General features: G+C 39.3%; 1 protein-coding gene across 3 annotated transcripts in view; it reads left to right on the forward strand.

The window, feature by feature from the left end:
- Positions 1-16492, forward strand: part of Ugt2b34l1 (UDP glucuronosyltransferase 2 family, polypeptide B34 like 1) — a 24216-nt gene extending 7724 nt beyond the window's left edge. For all 3 annotated transcript variants that reach the window (XM_087584536.1, XM_087584534.1, XM_087584535.1), the window contains 5 exons: positions 1062-1210; positions 3833-3964; positions 6862-6949; positions 7701-7920; positions 13633-16492. In XM_087584536.1, the coding sequence (XP_087440662.1) occupies positions 1062-1210; positions 3833-3964; positions 6862-6949; positions 7701-7920; positions 13633-13912 (869 nt within the window). In that variant the 3' untranslated portion in view covers positions 13913-16492. The remainder of the gene's footprint in view (positions 1-1061; positions 1211-3832; positions 3965-6861; positions 6950-7700; positions 7921-13632) is intronic.
- Positions 16493-21675: the final 5183 nt, after the last annotated feature.

The following is a 21675-nucleotide window of genomic DNA, read 5'->3' on the forward strand; positions in this document are numbered from 1 at the left end:
CAAGCCAATAAAAGAGTGGCTTTAAACAAATGAAAGTCTTTGTGATTTTCACAATATACTGAGGACTCTACAGATATATAGCATAGGTATGTACGATGCATTTTTATAGAATTAATTTTATCTTTATGGTTTGAAAGATCTTCCCCTTTAACCTACTAAACTTCTGCATAGCTGTGAATATTTTACCTCTGCTCTATATACAGAAAATATGTGAATTCAAAACATGGGGGAATTTAATTTACTTATTGGAGTGGATTGAAATTGTGTTTCAAATGTATCTTGACATATAGACACATTGGATATTACAGTGTTTTAAAATATGCCTAATGGACAGACATGGCCCTATCCATTTTTAAGGCATTTTACCAGTAAACAAATTTATAAGTACCAAATATTACAAACTCAGTCATGAATCAAGAGCAACACCAAAAATTTCAGGAATAATCGAAATTCTCTTCAAGGTCAACCAGGATTACATAGTAAGATCTGTCCCCTGTCTCAATGAAATGCTGAAACAGAATCCCCTTAAATGTTTACATTAGCCTTGGGTGCACACGACTTCCATCTCTGCAGTTGAGATGAGGAAGAAGAGAATCTAGCATTCAGGGTCTCCTGTGGTATGTCACACCACGAAACTCTCAGTTCATTTATAGAGTTAAAGGAAAAGATGTTTCCCTGAGTTAGGATACCTAGATAATGGCATTTGATTGTATCTCAATGACTATGTCCATCTTTAGTGATCATATATTAACAAGGTTATAGTTGTATCTTTTCACAGCAACTCGTACAATGACACACTGTATCTCTATGCATAAGTATGAGAAATGTGTATATTCCAAATTTTTTCAAATATCACACACATACACACACACATACATACACATACATGTATATATACACATATATATAACCATATACCTGATTTTTTTATATAAATCCCTACACCTGTAAATATCTCTAGCTGCATTTTTAAAGGTGCTTCCAGAGGGCTACCTGGCATAGTCATCTTTACCTGACATTTTGTCACATCTTATACCTTTACTGCTCTGATTCCTCTTCAGGAAGACCCACTACACTCTCAGAGACTATGGCAAAGGCAGACATATGGCTCATTAGGACCTACTGGGATTTGGAATTCCCTCACCCCGTCTTACCAAATTTTGATTTTGTTGGTGGACTCCACTGCAGACCTGCCAAACCCCTGCCTAAGGTAAATATATTCTCCATTTGCTCGCTTCTGTTTGCCTTGCATTTGCAACACAAGTGATTATATTTTATTCCTTCAGAATCTTTACGTCAAACTCAGAGTGTCACAGGAATTTAGGTAAAGAGACCATCCAGCAGAAAGGTCTGTATATGTTCCATCACAAGAGTCTGCATTTCCTTTATGAACCCTGTGGATTTCTGAGGACAGGGACAGTTAGACCACTAGTCAACACAGAGAAAATATCAGGGATTGGAGCAGACATACAGGAAGTGAGAGGTCTAACCCACAGGTAAGCACGCAGAGAGTATACAGGGAAACAGAGTATGCACAAGCTCACCCAGAAGCACCAACCGTTCTACTTTGAACTTTCATTGTGAGCAAATAACAGAACTGCATAAATGTTGCAGTGAGGGAAGGCCAGATGTCCTGGCAGTAAAAGATAAGTCAAGATGTGGGGCAAGATAAGGCACACAGCTTTACTCATTTAAGAAAGCTCAGTGTCTCCATGATCTCTAAAACCTGCTCATTGTTAACGTCTGTAAATGAGTATGATAAGAACACAAGATGGTGTCCCCCTTCAGGTACAGAGGAACGAGATGCAGTTTTAACTAACATAACGCTTCATGATGCAAGGGGAGTGAGAGAGGTAAGAGAGGTCTCTGGAGAACCCTCCTTTACTTCTACAATGACAGCAATAACATATGACGTTACACAAAGAAGACATGCTTTCTTCTCACCCAGTTGGGATGTGGATAGTTACAGAGAGCTCTAAAATCAAACGGGACGATTCCTAAGTTCTGTGCAGACCGGCAGTGTTCGCAGGAGAGTTGTAAGGACAGTGTCAACAGGAGAGTGAGGAGGGAGGTACAGACTGAGGGCCTGAAGGATGTGCTGAGTCATTAGGTCCAATATGCCCAGTGCTGTTAAAAGACAAACAGAAGGAAGAGTGTGAGAGGAAAGTCTACAAATGGTAATTAGGGTTAAAGGAGAGTGGATTGATGTCACAGAAACAAGTTTTCAGCCCTAGTCAATAACTGTTGATTCCTTTTGTCGTTTGTGGTGGGAATTGTTGTTTCTCCTAACCAACTGCTTCATACTATTAGTTATTCACGTACTTCTGTACAGTTCAAACAATACATATTTGACAAAGTATATCAGCCATGAAAAAAACTGCACACTTTAAAATCGACTGGATTTAAGAATCGCTAAAAGAGAATTACGATGCATTCCCAAAATAAAGAACTGATAATTATTTAAGTAGGCAAATATACTATTTACCTTGATTTGATAATACTCCAAGAAAAAAGTGAAACAAATTTCATGAATTATAAGGTGTGTGAGGGGATGGGCATTCTTAAGAAAATTAGAAATAGATTTAAGGTCCATGAACTCCTTTCCTGAGTATGCATGGAGAGGAACTGAATGAAAGATCTCAGGGAGAGTAAGGCAAGGATGATCTGAACATCACTTCCTCAAGGGAGATGGGTGTTTTGCATGAGAATGACTCCCGTAGGCTCATATTTGAATGCTTGGTTTCCAGTTGGTGAACTAATTAAGGATTAGGAAGTGTGGCTTTGTTGGACAAAATGTGTCACTGGAGATGGATTTTGAGGTTTCAAAAGCCTAAGATGCGACTGATCTCTTTCTCTCTATCTGCAAAATATAGATTAGGGTGAGCTCTGGGCTTTTATTCCAGTTGTATGCTCGCCTGCCTGCCAAGGTACTAACCAACAGTGAGTTAGTAGATTAAACTCCTAAAACTGTAAGCGAGCCTCCAATTAAATACATTCTTTTGCAGGTTGCCTTAACTGTGCTATTTTCACCCAACATTAGAACAGTAACTACGAAAGAGGGAACCAACCTAGATATCACTAGAAATGTTAGGGCTGGAGAGATGGCTCATTGGTAAGAGCACTGGCTGCTTTTCCAGAGGTCCTGAGTTCAATTCCCAGCAACCACATGGTGGCTCACAGCCATCTGTAGCGAGATCTGACGCCTTCTTCTGGTGTATCTGAAGACAGCTATAGTGTACTCATAAATAAAATGAATAAATAAATAAATCTTTAAAAAAGAAAAATAAAAAGAAATGTTAATATATATGTATAACTATGCATGTCTGCTTATATGTGTATATATTTACATATGTTCATGTTTATTTATGTATACATACATATATGTACATATTGCCCAGTTAAACATATTTAGTATACATGTACATACACATATATGTACATGGCATAACCTTAATAAGAGTACACTAAGTAAAATGAGCTACCCAACAAGAAAGAAAGAATGTCTTATGTAAACAACATACGCTAGTTGAAATTAAACAAAGAACAACCAGATGTGTGGTAGCCAAAGGAATAAGGAGGGAGAAGGAGAACCTTGGGTTTAATTTCTTAAAATCTGTTCCTTCAAGATGAAAATGACCCAGGGCGATCTGTGTGACTATGCATACTGTAACCTGTATGCAATTGGCTACAAGTGTACATCTTATATATGGATGCGACACTATTCTGAACATTTCTAAGAGTCAGCAGTTTATTTCCGTGGATGTTGGTGTCTGTTTTCATGCAGGTTGTTTGGTGCTGCTGTTCTTTGTAATGGTCTGATATTTATTAACAGGAAATAGAAGACTTCGTCCAGTCATCTGGAGAACATGGTGTTGTGGTGTTTTCCCTCGGGTCGATGGTGGGAAGCCTAACAGAAGAAAGGGCCAATGTGATTGCAGCAGGCCTTGCCCAGATTCCACAGAAGGTGAATTACAATGTCTCACTGATACATCCTCGCTGAGATGGTCATGTGCTCTTCTAGATCTGCTTGCAGATGCCTCCTGTGTGAAACTGAAGTTTTCCAATGATGTTCCCATACATATGTACATACTTACACACACACACACACACACACACACACACACACACACACACACACACACAAGAATGGCGCCAGCTGGAGCCCTTCTAGGGAACTGCATTCTTGGCTTAGCACTGAGAATGGATGCCACCAGCTCCACTCCCAGAAGAGCCCGTTTCTCCCAGCTAGCTTTGCCAAGCCACCAACTCTGCCACCAGCTACCACCCCAGCTGCTCTCTTTCCCTGCCCACCTTAGCTTCTCGGAACAAAAACACTAGACAGCTTTATTAATTTAGAAATTGCCAGATAACACAATGGTAGGAAAAGAATCTCTTGCCCTAAGAATTTTCAGCCACCCAAGATCTTACAGGGTTGTTGCACTTTCCAAAGTGTGGCTGAAAGGACCTCCTCCTTCCCTGCTTCCCTTCTCTTCCTCCTGGGACCCAGAAGTCCCACCTTCCCCTTCTCCCAGCAGTTGGCTTCTGCCTTCTTTATTGACCAAATCAAGAACCAATTAGGGAACCAGATTTTAGTGTCAGCTCCTTCCCCTACATCTCATGTTTTCTGTCCAATTTAAAAAAAAAAAAAAACTACTGCTGGAGAGATGGCTCAGCGGTTAAGAGCACCGTCTACTCTTCCAGAGGTTCTGAGTTCAATTCCCAGCAACCACATGGTGGCTCACAACCATCTGTAATGGGATCTGGTGCCCTCTTCTGGTGTGTGTGAAGACAGCTACAGTGTACTCATATACATAAAATAAATAATATTGAAAAGGAAAAGAAGGACTGGGTCTAAACTTTGTGTTCTTCAAATAGTTGCATAGGCACAGTGCCTGTCTACGAGTAACAATATTAACATATAACTTCAACTTCGTATCAATTATAAAGATTTCTACTGATTAAGATTATGGCTACACGATCAATTTCACCTGTTTCCTCCCTGTTCAAAATTATGACCATTACCAAATAACATTCCCTAGAATAACAACCTTTAAAATAACCATTACCTGACCTCCAAACCCAAGGAACTGAGCTGATGACTCTCCATGACTTCTTCTGACTGAACAGGGGTAACAAAATATCTTTAAAGGGGAGGGGAAGGGTAGGGAAATTAGGAAATTTAGTGAGACCTTATGAAACCCAAGTCAGCAATTGTTATCCAGGTATTGATGCCTAGAAGGCTCAGGGCTGGACTGAAGTTTTGACTGGATCTGTCTGTAAGGTTGAATAAGCCAAGACTACCCTGAATCCATGACACAGGGCGTCCAAACAGGTCTGTTTAACATCTTTAAGGATGAATCTCATCAAAGTTGTACATTCTGTAACATACAAATCTCAAAATTTATTTAAGTACCAACAAGATATCTATATTGATTGTGTAAGGTGCACAGACTAGTAGAGGATAAAATTTTGTCCCTTGTTTAAGGATATGAAAAGCAACTGTCATTTTTATGAGCCAATTTTGATAATAACCAAAGTCTTGTTTGATTTTCTTGAATTTTTCTAGTTGTTAAGGGGCTCTACCTCTGTCATATCTGAGCCATAGAACTCTGGAAGGGGTCCAGAGCCTGTCTATTCTTCTTTTCTGTAAGCCCAAATGTACAGCCTTTCTCCCAAAATAGCATGTCCTTGAGCCAGTAACCAGAAAAACTTTTAGGTTGACCTCTCTCACAGAAGAATAATACTATAACCACAAAATTCGAAGTCACATCCTTTTTGATAATGAAAATAATTTAAAACAAATGAAATAAACTAAACAAATATCGTATGAACCTATTTTTAGATGTCCAATCTCTCATGTCAGGAAATTTAACCCAGAATTCCTGTGGAGTCCACATTCAAAGAAATAGAGTTCTCTTGCAAGACTTCTTCAAAACTCCTCTAATGCTTTTTTTAAAAAAGATGTATTTATTTACTATATATAAGTACACTGTCACTTCAGACACACCAGAAGAGGGCATCAGAACTCATTGCAGTTGTGAGCCACCATGTGGTTACTGGGATTTGAACTCAGGACCTCTGGAGTAGTCAGGGCTCTTAACCACTGAGTCATCTCTCCAGCCCAGATCTTCTTATTGTATCTAGCCTGTATCTGCAGTTGGAGGCAGCAGCCTCTCTTTCTGCCTTGGTCCAGTTCATAGCAGCAAACTCCATCCATAAGCTGAGGCTCCCCTGAGTTCTTTGTTTAAGGTTCCACACATGAGCCACCACATGAATCCTCCTCTCACAGAGAAACTTCCCCTCCCCTCCTTCCTCCAGTGACACAAACATGCACACATGCACGCACACAAACACACTAAGATACATAAACAAAAATAATTCTTTATTTTAAAATAGGATTTGTGCTATGGTCATTATGTTTATTATTCTTTTATATTATTTACTGTTATTATTGTTATTTATTATTAATTATTAATATTAAAGATGTCTGTTGTTTCTCTAAAGAAATACAGAGAAAGAAAGGATGTGGAGTTGAATGGAAGAGGAAGGGAACAAGATGTAGAGAGGGATATGGGGAGGGCAAACCACAATCAGAAAATACTGTGTTAAAAATGTCTTTTCAAGAAGCAATGTAGAAAAGAGAAAATATAAATATTTCAAAAACAGGGTTGTATCGTGCAGAAGTGTGAAGGATATTTGCATCCTCACTGCAGTAGTTCATCATGGTTCCCATAAATAACCCTCAGGCCTGGATCCTGCACAGTGGGCTTTTACCTCCATTGTTTCCCAATCTCTTCTGAAGCTGGCATGAGTAACTTGACATTTGACCAAAGGAATAAGAGGCTACCTTCACCTTAACAGGTTCTTTGGAGATTTGAAGGCAAGAAGCCAGAAACCTTGGGCTCCAACACTCGTCTGTACAAATGGATCCCCCAGAATGACCTTCTAGGTAAGCATCAGGACACAACAGCGACATGAGGAATGGCCAGTCGGGAAGGTAAATGTCAGCAGTAATGCATTTATGACAAATGTGATATAGTCCTGAAAAAAATATATAAAGAATTGATATGGCTATTCTGTTAACATTTCTGATGGGGGGAAACCATTTTGATTTCTGCTATAATTATGTATCAGGTATATTTACATCACTTCCTCATGTTTCTCTCTACCTCATATTTCTATAATTTTACTTCTACTCTTTCCCCCACTGTAGGCTAATTTCAAATGCCAAGGAAAGTGGCATTCTTCTATAATCAACTCTTCAATTACTAGGCTCACACCAAACCTCCATGTGGAAACATGGTACCCTATGTGACAAAATGTGCACAGTCTAATGTGCACACACCCCCCTACTGCTTGGTCCAACCCTTCAGGGACAATGACTCCACTGTTTCTCCTGAACATATTCTCCTTAACCACAGCCTGAGCTTGCACCATAAGTTTTCTTCACTTGGGGGAGCACTGCCTTTTTGGTCCATTGCAAAAAATCCTTCTACTTGCACTCTCCTCCACCTCAATGTGGACTTCACTTGAAGCTCTGTGGACTTGCCTTAAATTCTCACAGGAACAGTACAGTCACTTGGTTATCAGACTGTTATCTAGAGCATGTTTTACCGAGTCTTCTCTTTATCCTCTGCCTCTCGTCTTCTTTCGCAGACTTATGGTTAATAAGACCTTTCCTTCATTTCCCCTCATGCTAGGTCATCCCAAAACCAGAGCTTTTATAACTCATGGTGGCACCAATGGCATCTATGAGGCAATCTACCACGGGATTCCTGTGGTTGGCATTCCTTTGTTTGGAGACCAAAAGGACAATATTGTTCACTTGAAGACCAAAGGAGCAGCAGTTAGACTGGACTTTCTCACGATGTCCAGTACAGACTTGCTCACTGCACTGAGGACAGTCACTAATGACCCTTCGTGAGTACTGTGTTTTTGTGAAATTATTACTCTTCCTGATAGGTTCTCTCAAAGGTAATAATAGCTTTCCTCTAAACTTTAGTCTGATGCTGAAAACAAGAGTAAACATAAAACTTATTTAACCATTGTGGAAAAAGCTTTAAATGTCAATCAAAACTTCAAACTACCCCTATGACTTAATTCATGAGGAGTTAATATAGTATAATTTGATAATGGAAATTTTCTTCTCTTGTTAAATGAAAGAACACAGTTTTCACAAATAGGATTAAATCAAGAAACAGGATATTGAAGTTTAAAAATATATAAAATATTTCAATATAAAGCTTAAAATTTCTAAAACTTTCTTTCCTTAAACAATCCTTGCTTATTGCCAAAAGTAGAATAATTATGCATATAAATATAGATATGCATATATTACGTATAATATGCATATATGTGATTATCAAATGTAAATACTTAAATTTTCCAGTTCTTTGAACATTTATAATGTCATTTTTATCAATGCTGAAATTTCCCCTTCCATAGACCTCTAATTACAATAAGATATGTAACTTGACACTCAGTCACACCCTTTCTGTACAGAAGGCAGGAGGCATATATTAGCTGACCTCTCTATTCCCAGTCACTCTCTTCTTTCTCGACACTACTTACCTGTAATCTACCCTATATGTCTATACAATCAGTTCTGCTAATATCCACATATGGTGACAAATGCATTGTTTTCCTTTATGGCATAGTTTATGTGATTTAGTATAAACCCTTGATGTTACAAAGAAAGGATTTAATTCTTATAACGGTTGAATAAATATTCAATGATGTTTTCATACCACATTTCCCTCATCCATCATCAAACAATGAGCATCTCAGTCAGTTCCTCTATTTACCAGTCATGACTAGAGCTTCAAAAGCCATTGCCACTAAGGTATTATTTGATATCTTGTCTACTCTTTCTTTAAATAGATTGCTAATAGTCGAGAAACTAAACAGTGGGGTAATTCTGTTTTCAATATGTTCTGCAAATCCATGATCTTTTTGTAGTGGCCATATTAAATTTCAGTACAGCATTTCCTTATGTGAGTAAGAAATCCAACCCTTTACCATCGATTACCCTGACATCAATCTGGTTATAAATTCTTATTTTGAATATTTTTATTTACATCTCAAATACTATTCCCTTTCTGAGTTTCCAGTCCATAAACCCCCTATTACATCTCCTTTTCCCCTCATTCTATGAGAGTCTTCCCCCACCCACCCACCCACCCACCCCTTCCCACCTCCCTGCACTGACATTCCCCTACAGTGAGGGTGGGGGGCATTCAGCCTAGGCAGGACAAAGGGCTTCTCCTCCCACTGGTGTCCAACAAGGACATCATCGGCAACATATGCAGCTGGAGCCATGGCTCAGTTCATGTATAGTAGTGGGTAGTGGATTAGTCCCTGGGAGCTCTGGTTGGTTGGTATTGTTGTTATTATGGGCTTGCAAACCCCTTCAGCTCCTTCAGTCCTTTCTCTTAACTCCTCCAATGGGGAATGCATTCTCAGTTCAATTGTTGGCTGTGAGCATCTCCCTCTGTATTTGTCATGCTCTGGCAGAGCCTCTCAGAAGACAGCTATATCAGGCTCCTGTCAGCATGCACTTCTTGAAGTCACCAATGTTTTCTGGGTTTTGGTGGCTGTATATTATATGAACTGGATCCCCAGGTGGGACGGTCTCTGGATAGTCATTCCTTCAGTCTCTGGTCCAAACTTTGTGGCCATATCTCCTCCTATGAATATTTTTCTCTAAGAAGGACTGAAGCATTCACACTTTGGTTGTTCTTATTCTTGAAATTCATGTGGATTGTATCTTGGGTAGTCCCAATTTGGGGCTAATATCCACTTGTCAGTGAGTGCATACCATGTGTGTTTTTTTGTACTTCAATTACCTCACTCAGGATGATATTTTCTAGTTCTATCCATTTGCCTATGAATTTCATGAAATCATTTTTTTAATAGCTGAGTAGTACTCCATTATATAGATGTACCACATTTTCTGTATCCATCCCTCTGTAGAAGGACATCTGGGTTCTTTCCAGCTTCTGGCTATTAAAAATAAGTCTGCTATGAACACAGTGGAGCATGTGTCCTTGTTATATGTTGGAGCATCTTTTGGGTATACGACCAGGAGTGGTATAGCTGGGTACTCAGGTAGTGTTATATCTGCTTTTCTGAGGAACCTCCAGACTGATTTCCAGAGTGTTTGTACCAGTTTGCAATTACACCAACAATGAGAAAGTATTCCTCTTTCTCCATATCCTCCCCAGCATCTGTTGTCACCTGAGTTTTTGATCTTAGCCATTCTGACTGGTGTGAGGTAGAATCCCAGGGTTGTTTATTTGTTTGTTTTAAAGATTTCATTATGTTTTATGTATACAGTGTTCTTCCTGCATGGATGCCTGCAGGCCAGAATAGGGCAACAGAGCACATTATAGATGGTTATGAGCTACCAAGTAGTAGCTGGGAATTGAACTCAGAAAATCTGGAAGAGCAGACAGTGCTCTTAACCACTGAAACATCTCTCCACCATCAGGGATGTTTTGATTTGCATTTCCCTGATGACTAAGGATGTTGAACATTTTTTAGGTGCTTCTCAGCCATTCAGTATTCCTCAGGTGAGAATTCTTTATTTAGCACTGTACCCCATTTTTAATAGGGTTATTTGATTCTCTGGAGGCTAACTTCCTGAGTTCTTTATATATATTGCATACTAGGCCTCTATCAGATGAAGGATTGATAAAGACCTTTTCCCAATCTGTTGGTTGCCCTTTTGTCCTAATGATAAAGTCCTTTGCCTTACAGAAGCTTTGTAATTTATGAAGTCCAATTTGTTGATTCTTGTCATGGAATATCTTGGTTTCTCCATCTATGTTAATTGAGAGTTTTGCTGAATATAGTAGCCTGGGCTGGCATTTGTGTTTTCTTAGGGTATGTATGACATCTGTCCAGAATCAGGCTTTCATAGCCTCTGGTGAGAAGTCTGGTCTTCTGATAGGTCTGCATTTATATGTCACTTGACATTTTTCCCTTACTGCTTTTAATATTCTTTCTTTGTTTTGTGCATTTGGTGTTTTGACTATTATGTGATTGGAGTAATTTCTTTTCTGGTCCAATCTATTTAGAGTTCTTGGTTTCTTGTATATTTATGGGCATCTCTTTCTTTAGGTTAGGGAAGTTTTCTTCTATAATTTTGTTGAATAAATTTACTGGCCCTTTAAGTTGGGAGTCTTCACTCTCTTCTATTCCTATTATCCTTTGGGTTGATCTTCTCATTTGTGTCCTGGATTTCCTGGATGTTTTGTACTAGGAGCTTTTTGCATTATCTTTGATGGTTGTGCCAATGTTTTCTATAGTATCTCTGCCCCTTAGATTCTCTTCTATCTCTTGTATTCTGTTGTTGATGCTTACATCTATGACTCTTGATCTCTTTCCTAGGTTTTCTATCTCCAGGGATGTCTCCCATTGTACTTTCTTTATTGTTTCTATTTCCATTCTTATATCCTGGTTGGTTCTGTTCAATTCCTTCTCCTGTTTGGTTGTGTTTTCCTGTAATTCTTTAAGGGATTTTTGTGTTTCCTTTTTAAGGGCTTTTACTTGTTTACTTGTGTTGTCCTGTATTACTTTAAGTGAGTTATTTATGTCCTTCTTAAAGTCCTCCATCATCATCATAAAATGTGATTTTAAATGTAAATCTTGCTTTTCCAGTGTGCTTGGATATCCAGTATTTGCTTTGGTGGGAGAACTGAGCTCTGATGCTGCCAAGTATCATTGCTTTCTGTTGCTTAGGTTCCTGTGCTTGCCTCTCACCACCCAGGTTGTCTCTGGTGTTAGCTTGTCTTACTGTTTCTGACAGTGGCTAGACCCTCCTGTAGGCCTGTGTGTCAGCACTCCTGTAGACCTGTTTTCCTGTTTTCTTTCAGCCATTTCTTGGAACAGAGTGCTCTCCTCTCAGGTGTGTATGTGATCCTGTTGACTGTCTTTAAGCTCTTGGCCCAGGCAGGAATCTGAAGGGTCCTGCCCTTGACTGCTTCTAGGTCTCTGAACCCAGGGGGCACAGATAGCACTAGGCGATTCCCTCTTGGGTTGGTACTGTGGGCAGAGGTTAGTCTCCTCTGATTTCTCAGGACTTCTGAGGGTTCAGCTCTCTCCCCCATGGGATTTGGGTCTTCTATAATTTTATTGAAGATATTTACTGGCCCTTTAAGTTGGGAATCATTGCTCTCTTCTATACCTATTATCCTTAGGTTTGATCTTCTCATTGTGTCCTTGATTTCCTGGATGTTTTGGGTTGGGATCATTTTGCATTTGCATTTTCTTTGATGGTTGTGTCAACATTTTCTATGGTACCTTCTGCCCATGAGATTCTAGCTTCTATCTCTTGTATTCTGTTGGTAATGCATGTGTCTATGACTCCTAATCTCTTTCCTAGGTTTTCTATCTCCAGGGATGTCTCCCTTTGTGCTTTCTTTATTGTTTCTATTTCCATTTTACAATCCTGGATGGTTTTGTTCAATTCTTTCACCTGTTTGGTTGTGTTTCCTGTAAAATTTTAAGGGAGTTTTATGTTTCTTCTTTAAGGTCTTCTACCTGTTTTCCTGTGCTGTCCTGTATTTCTTTAAGGGAGTTATTTATTTCCTTCTCAAAGTCCTCTAACATCATCATGAGTTGTGATTTTAAATCCAAATCTTGCTTTGCCAGTGTGTTGGGGTAACCAGGGTTTGCTGTAGTTGGGGAACTGGGTTCTGATGATGCCATGTGGTTTCTGTTGCTTAGGTTCTTGCCCTTGCCTCTCACCATCTGCTTATCTCTGGTGTTAGCTCGTCTTACTGTCTCTGACGGTGGCTTGACCCTCCTATAAGCCTGCGCGTCAGCACTCCTGGAGACCAGCTTTCTCCCAGCAGGTCTAGGTACAGAGAGCTGTGGCACAGGGTCAGCTCTGGGCACAGGTGAAAACTGGAAGCATCCTGTCCCAGACTGCTCCTAGATTCCTGTCTCCAGAGGGCTCTAGTCAGGTTCCTCTTGGGCCAGGAATGTGAGTAGTAGTGGGATACAATGATGGTATCCCCTGTGCTCTCAAGTTTGTCCACACTTCTGAGAATCCAGCTCTCTCCCCCATGAGATCAGTGTACAGAGAGCTGTGGCCCAGCGTCAGCTTTGAGTACAGGCAGAAATGGGAAAGAATCTGTCCTAGACTGCCCCTTGGTTCCTGTGCCCTGAGGGCTCCAGGCGATCCCTCAGAGCAGAAGTGGTGGTCTTCTCTGTGCTCTCAGCTGTGTCAGCACTCCTGGAGACCAGATTTCTCCCATCAGGATCTGGGTACATAGATCTGTGGCATAGGGCCAGCTCCAGGCACAGGAGGAAAACGGAAGGATCCTCACCAATTCTTTTCAAGCTCATCAACACAATCATCTTTAAATGACATTGAACTACCTCGCAGCGCTGGGAGTGCCTTACAAACAGTTGCTATTGTGGAAAGACTTATTTTTCATTTCGCATTTGGAAAAAATTTCTCAGAAAAAGCTACCGTACATGCAGACTTTCAAACATACACCAATCAAATCCACACTACACTTAGTGCTCTACTACTGAATTTATAGTTTCATGATGCTTTCCCTGAAAAACTCATGGGCTATATGCGCTAAGAAATTAATTGGTTTTCAATGTTCATGTCTTTAGCTATAAGGAGAATGCCATGAGATTATCAAGAATCCACCACGACCAGCCAGTGAAACCTCTGGATAGAGCCGTCTTCTGGATTGAGTTTGTCATGCGCCACAAAGGAGCCAAGCACCTTCGTGTGGCAGGGCATGACCTCAGCTGGGTCCAATACCACTCTCTGGATGTCATTGGGTTCCTGCTGGCCTGTGTGGTGACTGTGATGTTCATCCTCAAAAAGTGTTGCCTCTTTTGTTGTCAGAAGTTTACAAAAGCTGGAAGAAAGAAGAAAAAGGAGTAGATGAACTGAAGAAGACTGACACAAGGACCTCTCCAGTGCCACACAGTAAGGGGGGCAATGATGGTAGGGTCCTTCAGCCTGTGACAAGATAATTTTTCAATAATTATCAAGTCAGAAAACTTTTTTCCCAGATAATTGATAGTTCTTTTGGAATTAGTAGGATTTCAGCCAAAGATAAAATTGAAAGGGAAACATAAGTAAAATTAACAGCGTCAACATGAATACACATAGAAATTCATTTCTGCAGCATAAAAGTTAAATCAAAGAATGTTATGGCTGAAGCATTGGCTCTCTGATCTAATCATTTGTCAGGCAAGACTTCCCTTTTGGTTTTGGATGCCAGGAACTCATATAAAAGCCTTATCCAGTAGCATCTGGTACTGCAGTATAAGAAAATCAGGAGATGTGAGATGCATTCAGGACAAGTGCCTGAAGCTCTCAGGCCAAGTAGCCTGGTTCTCAGCAAGAAATAGCCTACCTCATAGAATGTGAAAGGGAAACATAACACTGGAGGAGGTGGTCTTATGTCCCATAGGTGTGCCCTAGCATATGTGTGCCCCACTCACAAATTAACAAGCACAAATTAACAAGCATGTAAATATACACATATATACAGGCTTTAAATTCACACATACACACACACACCAAATTTTTCTGGCGACTAACAGTTTGTAGATACAAGGTCACTAAGAAGCACACTCGCAACTATACGGTTTTACAAGCATTGAACAAACCATTTTTTGCAAACTTTAAAGGACAAATCTCTAGATTAAAGTGTTCAGAATTGGAGTTGTGAATCCCCTAACCTACATTTGTCTTTCATAGACCAATACTGTTGCAGAGTCTCATGTACAATGTGCCTCTGAATGACCTCTTCCTTAAAGGACCTACCAAGATTGTACTTGGACCTGAAGGGATGACTCCACAGTTACTAACTCTAGGTTCCTCTTCCATAGAACCCTCCCCATTCCTTTCCCCCCTCCATATGATGATGACTCTGGACCAGCAGTATCTCAAGTGTCATAGCCTCTTCCACCCTCTTCTGCCCTCTGTTTGGTGCTGCATTCATGTGGCACAGAGACAGTGTGAAAGAAGCTCACATACACATAAAGGATTAAAGAAAATTTTTGATTCGTGAAATGAGTTCTGTTTCCCTTCAACATTATAAAGAATAATGAGATTCCTTTAGTCTTCTAGTTAGCCATTGCAAATAGATGTAAGATCTCAATTTGTTTGAATAATACAGAATAAAGACACAAAATAAGTTGTTCTTGCCCAGTTGCAAGGTCTATGAGTGTAGTGTGTGTCCCCTTCTGTAGAGCAATATAATTTACCTATGCTTTTTGTGTCTATGTGGTGGATTTAATATTTCTATAGGAGATGTGTTTACATAATAATTAGGACTGGTAAGATGGCTACACATTTAAGAGCAATTTCTCCACCAGATTGAGGACTGAGATAAAATTTCCATTATGATTGTAGAAGCCAAGCATGCTTTTGAATGACTACACCGGAAGCTGAGGGTGTGCAGGGTAAAGATAGGCAGAGCAGTGGTTTAGGCTTCAGGTAGCCTAAGGAAGTCGCAAAGTTCAGGTTCAGTGGTAGGTCCTTTCTCAAGTGCGTAAGTTAGAGTATGAGAGAGCAGGGAAGACACTGGACTCCCTCTGTCTTCTGCACACTCACACATACACAACACTCTCAAAGTCACACTTATACACTAATGTATGTGGACAAAAAAACACAGAAAATGGGAGAGATAATGATCATAACTCATAATCTAAAATTATCTATCATAAAATAAAAACTATAATTATGTAATAATTATATCTATAATATTATTATATTATATCAATAATTTTATATTATATATAATATATAATTATAAAAACTATCATGAAAAGCAGGATAGACAAACTGGTAAAGGCATATTCCCCCCAGCCCCTACTCACATGAGATAAATCCCTGCAATTACATACAATAAGGAGATCATGTAATTCCAGGTTAACCTACTCTCCTGATGAATGCTATAGTAAGTCCACATACACACACACACACACACACACACACACACACACACACACACACACGCACACACCATTTTTAAAGCTTTTAAAGAGACCCACTTTGGGTCTAGTTATCCTTAAGTCTTCATTAGCCATTTCTCCTAGCCCATAATCATTCCTGCAAAAATACTCTTTACCTGGGATTCCACACATGCAACACATTTGGCTTGGATCCAGGTACACTACTTAGCCCAGCCCTGATCCATTAAGGATTTTTCAGAGTATTCTCAGAACTGATCTGCCTACTTCCTAGCAGCTCTTATTTATGCCATTTCTACCCTGTACAAACTCACTGCAATTCTTGGCCAAAACCAGGATAACCAATATTCCTTTCTCTGTTGCCCTCTATAGGACTAGTCTCCCAATCTTGATTCAGAAGAATTAAACATCAGTTCCTTTCCCCTTCAGTATGAAAGTCTATCATACACATTATGGAGTTGGCCTGGTATAACTACCTTGAGAGGCATGCTTCATAGATTTACATGTTAGAGTCCAGGGCCCCAGGTTCACTGTCCCTTCCAGTTCCTAAAAACCTGAGGTACTCTCTCAGTAAGGAATTCAGGCCTCCTTGTATTTCTATGTCTTTCTTAGAAGTCAATAAAACATATGAACTTGACAGGACACATTTGTCCTTGGACATTCATCTTAGGTATCCTGTATAGTTTAGAAATGTTATTGTGTAATGACAATCACTATTGTAGTTAACCTATTAGTCAACAATATATACTGTTTCTGAAAAAGGTATAAAATGTCTGATTGCTCAAATAAATTTGTCTCAGCCAAAGTCTTCATGAGACCTGTCTATTCTGATCTGGTTAAGATTTATGTCTCATCAGCCATTTCAGGTAACCATGACCTGGTAGGTAAGAGTAGGTGCTTACAATATATGCCACTCACTGTATGTGGGACTGCTTGATGTTAAAGCAGAGATTCAAGCAGAACTTGAGATCTAGTTCATGGTTCAGACTATGAACCCTAAAATGCAGAATAACTCTAAGATGGAAATCAAACATGGTTCATCTGGACTACAACTAGTACAACTGGAACACCAGAAACTCAACACTTGACTTCCCACTCACCAAAACTATGAGCATATATCTATAACAAGAAACTATACAAACATCATAATACGCGATATATAAGACACACGATAAAAATTATAAATACTAACTACCAAGGCAACTTCTGCAAAAGACAGCTAACCTATCATAATAGGCCACGAGGAAACAATTAACTGAATCACACAATGGGGATTTCCAATTAACAGTTATGAATATGCCTAAGGACCTTCAGAGGAATAGAAATGATGACTCAGTGAAAGCCTGAAAATAGAAACAGTTGAATGAAATGAAGAAAATCACTGAGGTCCTATAGGCATATGCAAATGTTCGTTTAAAATGCTTTATATCTAGGCTGAAATTATCCAAGTAGAAACAAAGAATCAATAATCAACAAAACCAGGAGCTGCTTATTTGAGGAAATCAACAAGATAGATTAAACCCTTAGCCAGACTAAACAAAGGACACAGAGAGTATACACAAACTAAGGCAGAAATGAAATGGAGACATAACAGAAACTGAGAAAATTCCAAAAAATCATCAGATCCTATTAGAAAAGCTTATACTCAACAAAACTGGAAAATCTGGAGGAAATGGACAATTTTCTACACAGATACCAGGTACCAAAGTCAAATCAGGATCAAATAAACCATCCAAAATCCACAAAGAAATAGAAGCATTCATTAAAAGTCTCCTAACCAAAAAAGGCCCAGGACAAAATGGGTTTACTGCAGAATTCTATCACACCTTCAAAGAAGACCTAATACCAATACTCTTCAAACTACTCCATAAAATAGAAACAGCAGTAACACTACCCAATTTCTTCTATGAAGCTGCAACTACGCTTATACCTAAACCACACAAAGACCAAACAAAGAAAGAGATCTTCAGATAATCTCCCTTATGAATATCAATGCAAAAATACTCAATAAAATTCTTGCAAACCAAATCCAAAAACACATTTAAATAATCATCCATCATCAACAAGTAGGCTTCATCCCTGGGATGGAGGGATGGTTCAATATATGAAAATGCATCAACATAAGCCACTATATAAACAAACTCAAAGGAAAAAAACCACATGATCATCTCTTTAGATGCTGAGAAAGCATTTGACAAAATTAAACACCCCTTCATGATAAAAGTACTGGAAAGATCAGGAATTCAAGGCCCATACGTAAACATAGTAAAAGCAATGTACAGCAAACCAGTAGCCAACATCAAACTAAATGAAGAGAAACTTGAAGCAATCCCACTAAATTCAGGAACTAGACAAGGCTGCTCTCTCCCTACCTATTCAATACAGTACATGAAGTCCTAGCCAGAGCAATTAGACAACGAAAGAAGGTCAAAGGGATACAAATTGGAAAGGAAGAAGTCAAAATATCACTATTTGCAAATTATATGATAGTGTACTTAAGTTACCCAAAAGTTCCACCAGAGAACTACCACAGCTGATAAACAACTTCAGCAAAGTGTCTGGGTATAAAATTAACTCAGAAAAATCGGTAGCCTTCCTCTATTCAATGGATAAACAGGCTGGGAAAGAAATTAAGGAAGCGACATCCTTCACAATAGTCAGAAATAATATAAAATACATTCGGGTGACTCTAACCAAGGAAGTGAAAGATCTGTATGACAAGAACTTCAAGTCTCTGAAGAAAGAATTCAAAGAAGATCTGAGAAGATGGAAAGATCTCACATGCTCATGGATTGGCAGGATTAATTTTGTAAAAGTGACTATCTTGCCAAAACCAATCTACAGATTAAATACAATTCCCATCAAAATTCCAACTCAGTTCTTCATACAATTAGAAAGAGCAATTTGCAAATTCATTTGAAATAACAAAAACTCAGGATAGCGAAAACTATTCTCAACAATAAAAGAACTGGGGGAGTCACCATCCCTGACCTCAAGCTGTACTACAGAGAAATAGTGATAAAAAAACAAACAAACAAAAAAAAACCACCAAACTGTATATTGGTACAGAGACAGGGAGGTATATCAATGGAATAGAATTGAAGACCCAAAAATGAGCCTGCACACCTACGGTCACTTGATCTTTGATAAAGGAGCTAAAAACATGCAATGAAAAAAAAAAGACAGCATTTTCAACAAATGGTGCTGTTTCAACTGGAGGTCAACATGTAGAATACAAATCAATCCTTCATCTTTACAGAGCTCAAGTTCAAGTGGATTAAGGACCTCCGCATAAAATTAGATACACTGAAACTAATAGAAGAGAAAGTGGGGAAGAGTCTCAAACACATGGGCACAGAGGAAAATTTCCTGAACAGAACACAAATGGCTTATGCTCTAAAATCAAGAATTGACAAATGAGACCTCATAAAACTGCAGAGCTTCTGGAAGGCAAAGGACACTTTCAATAGGACAAAACAGCAACCAACAGATTGGGGAAAGATCTTTACCAATCCTACATCTGATAGAGGGCTAATATCTAATATATACCAAAACCTCAAGAAGTAAGACTGCAGAGAACCAAATAATCCTATTTAAAAACTGGGTACAGAGATAAAGAATTCTCAACTGAGGAATACTGAATGGCCAAGAAGCACATAAAGAAATGTTTAGCATCCTTAGTCCTCAGGGAAATGCAAATCAAAACAACCCTGATATTCCACCTCACACCAGTCAGAATGGCTAAGATCAAAAATTCAGGTGACCGAAGATGCTGGCGAGGATGTGGAAAAAGAGGAACACCCCCTCCATTTTTGGTGGAATTGCAAGCTGGTACAACCACTTTGGAAATCAGTCTGGATGTTCCTCAGAAAATTAGACATAGCAATTGGATGTAACAACCTGAGGACCCAGCTATACCACTCCTGGGCATATACCCAAAAGATGCTCCAACATATAACAAGGACACGTGCTCCACTATGTTCATAGCAGCCTTATTTATAATAGCCAGAATCTGGAAAGAACCCAGATGTCCTTTAACAGAGGAATGGATAGAGAAAATGTGGTACATCTACACAATGGAATATTACTCAGCTATCAAAAACAATGACTTCATGAAATTCTTAGGCAAACAGATGGAAGTGGAAATATCATTCTGAGTGAGATAACCCAATCACAGAAGAACACACATGGTGTGCACTCACAAATAAGTTGATATTAGCCCAAAAGCTCAGAATACCCAAGATACAGTTCACAGACTATATGAAGCTCAAGAAGAAGTAAGATCAAAATGTGGATGCTTCAGTCCTTCTTAGAAGGGGGAACAAAATACTCACAGGAGCAGATACAGGGACACAGAGTAGAGCAGAGCCTGGAGGAAAGGCCACCCAGAGACTGTCCCACCTGGAGATCCATTGAGTATACAGCCACCAAGCCCAGTCACTATTGCTAATGCCAAGAAGTGCTTGCTGACAGGACACTGATATGGATGTCTCCTGTGAGGCTCTGCCAGAGCCATCCTGATACAGATGAGGATGACCACAGCCAATCATCGGACTGAACACGGGGACCCCAATAGAGGAGTTACAGAAAGGACTGCAGGAGCTGTAGAGATTTACAACTCCGTAGAAAGAACAAAAATATTAATCCACCAGAACTTCCAGGGACTAAATCACCAACTAAAGAGTACACATAGAGGGGTCCGTGACTCCAGCCACATGTGTAGAAGAGGATAACATTGTCTGGCATCAGTAGAAGGAGAGAGAATCCCTTGGTCCTGTGAAGGCTCATTTCCCCAGTGTAGGTGTTGGGGTGGGAGTGGGTGGGTGAGAGGGGGACTATCCTCATAGAGTCAGGGGGAAGGAAGATGGGAGAAGAGGGAACTGGGGAAGAAGATAACGTTTGAATTGAAAATACATAAAATATCCAATAAAATTAAGAAAAGAAAAAAAAGTTGATTGTTCAAATAAATTTATTTCAGCTAAAGTCTTTTTGAGACCCTTCCACTCAAACTTGATTATGACTTATGTGTCATCAGCCATATCAGGTAACCATAGCCTGGTAAATGAAGGCGAGTGCTTACTATGTAACCCACCCACTGCATCTGGGACCGATTGTTTTTAAAGCAGAGACTCAACCAGAACTTTAGATCCATGTTAGGGTTCAGACTGTGAACCCTACAACACGGAGTGACTCCAAGATGGAAATAAAGCATGGTTCTTCTGGTCCACAAGCAGTCATACTGGAACATCAGAAAGTCAAGGACTGAGTTCCCACTCATCAAAAGTACAACCAAATATCTATAACAAGAAACTGCACAAACATAACACTGGAAGTCTAGAGCACAGCACAAAAAATATAAACACCAACAACCAAGGCACATTCCCCAAAAGACAGCTACCCTATCATAATATGCCATGAGGAAACAGTTAACTGAATCACCAAGACATGGTTTCCAAATAGCAATTATGAATATGTCTATGGATCTTAATATTGATATGAGTAAATGCCTCAATGAAAGATTGAAAACACAGTTGAATGATATAAGAAAACTATTTCAAGATATTAAAGTAGAATTTCACAAAGCAGTAGAATCACTAAAGTGAAGCCAAACTATTATAAAACTGTAAATGACAAAACCTCAGAAATTCAAGCTAAATTTCAGCAATAAGTATAAAGGATAGTTAATGTAAGGTAGAAGAAATGGATTTCTCAGTCAAGAAA

The sequence above is a fragment of the Rattus norvegicus genome, chromosome 14 (assembly GCF_021556685.1).
Source record: "Rattus norvegicus strain SHRSP/BbbUtx chromosome 14, alternate assembly SHRSP_T2T, whole genome shotgun sequence".
Lineage (NCBI taxonomy): Eukaryota > Metazoa > Chordata > Mammalia > Rodentia > Muridae > Rattus > Rattus norvegicus.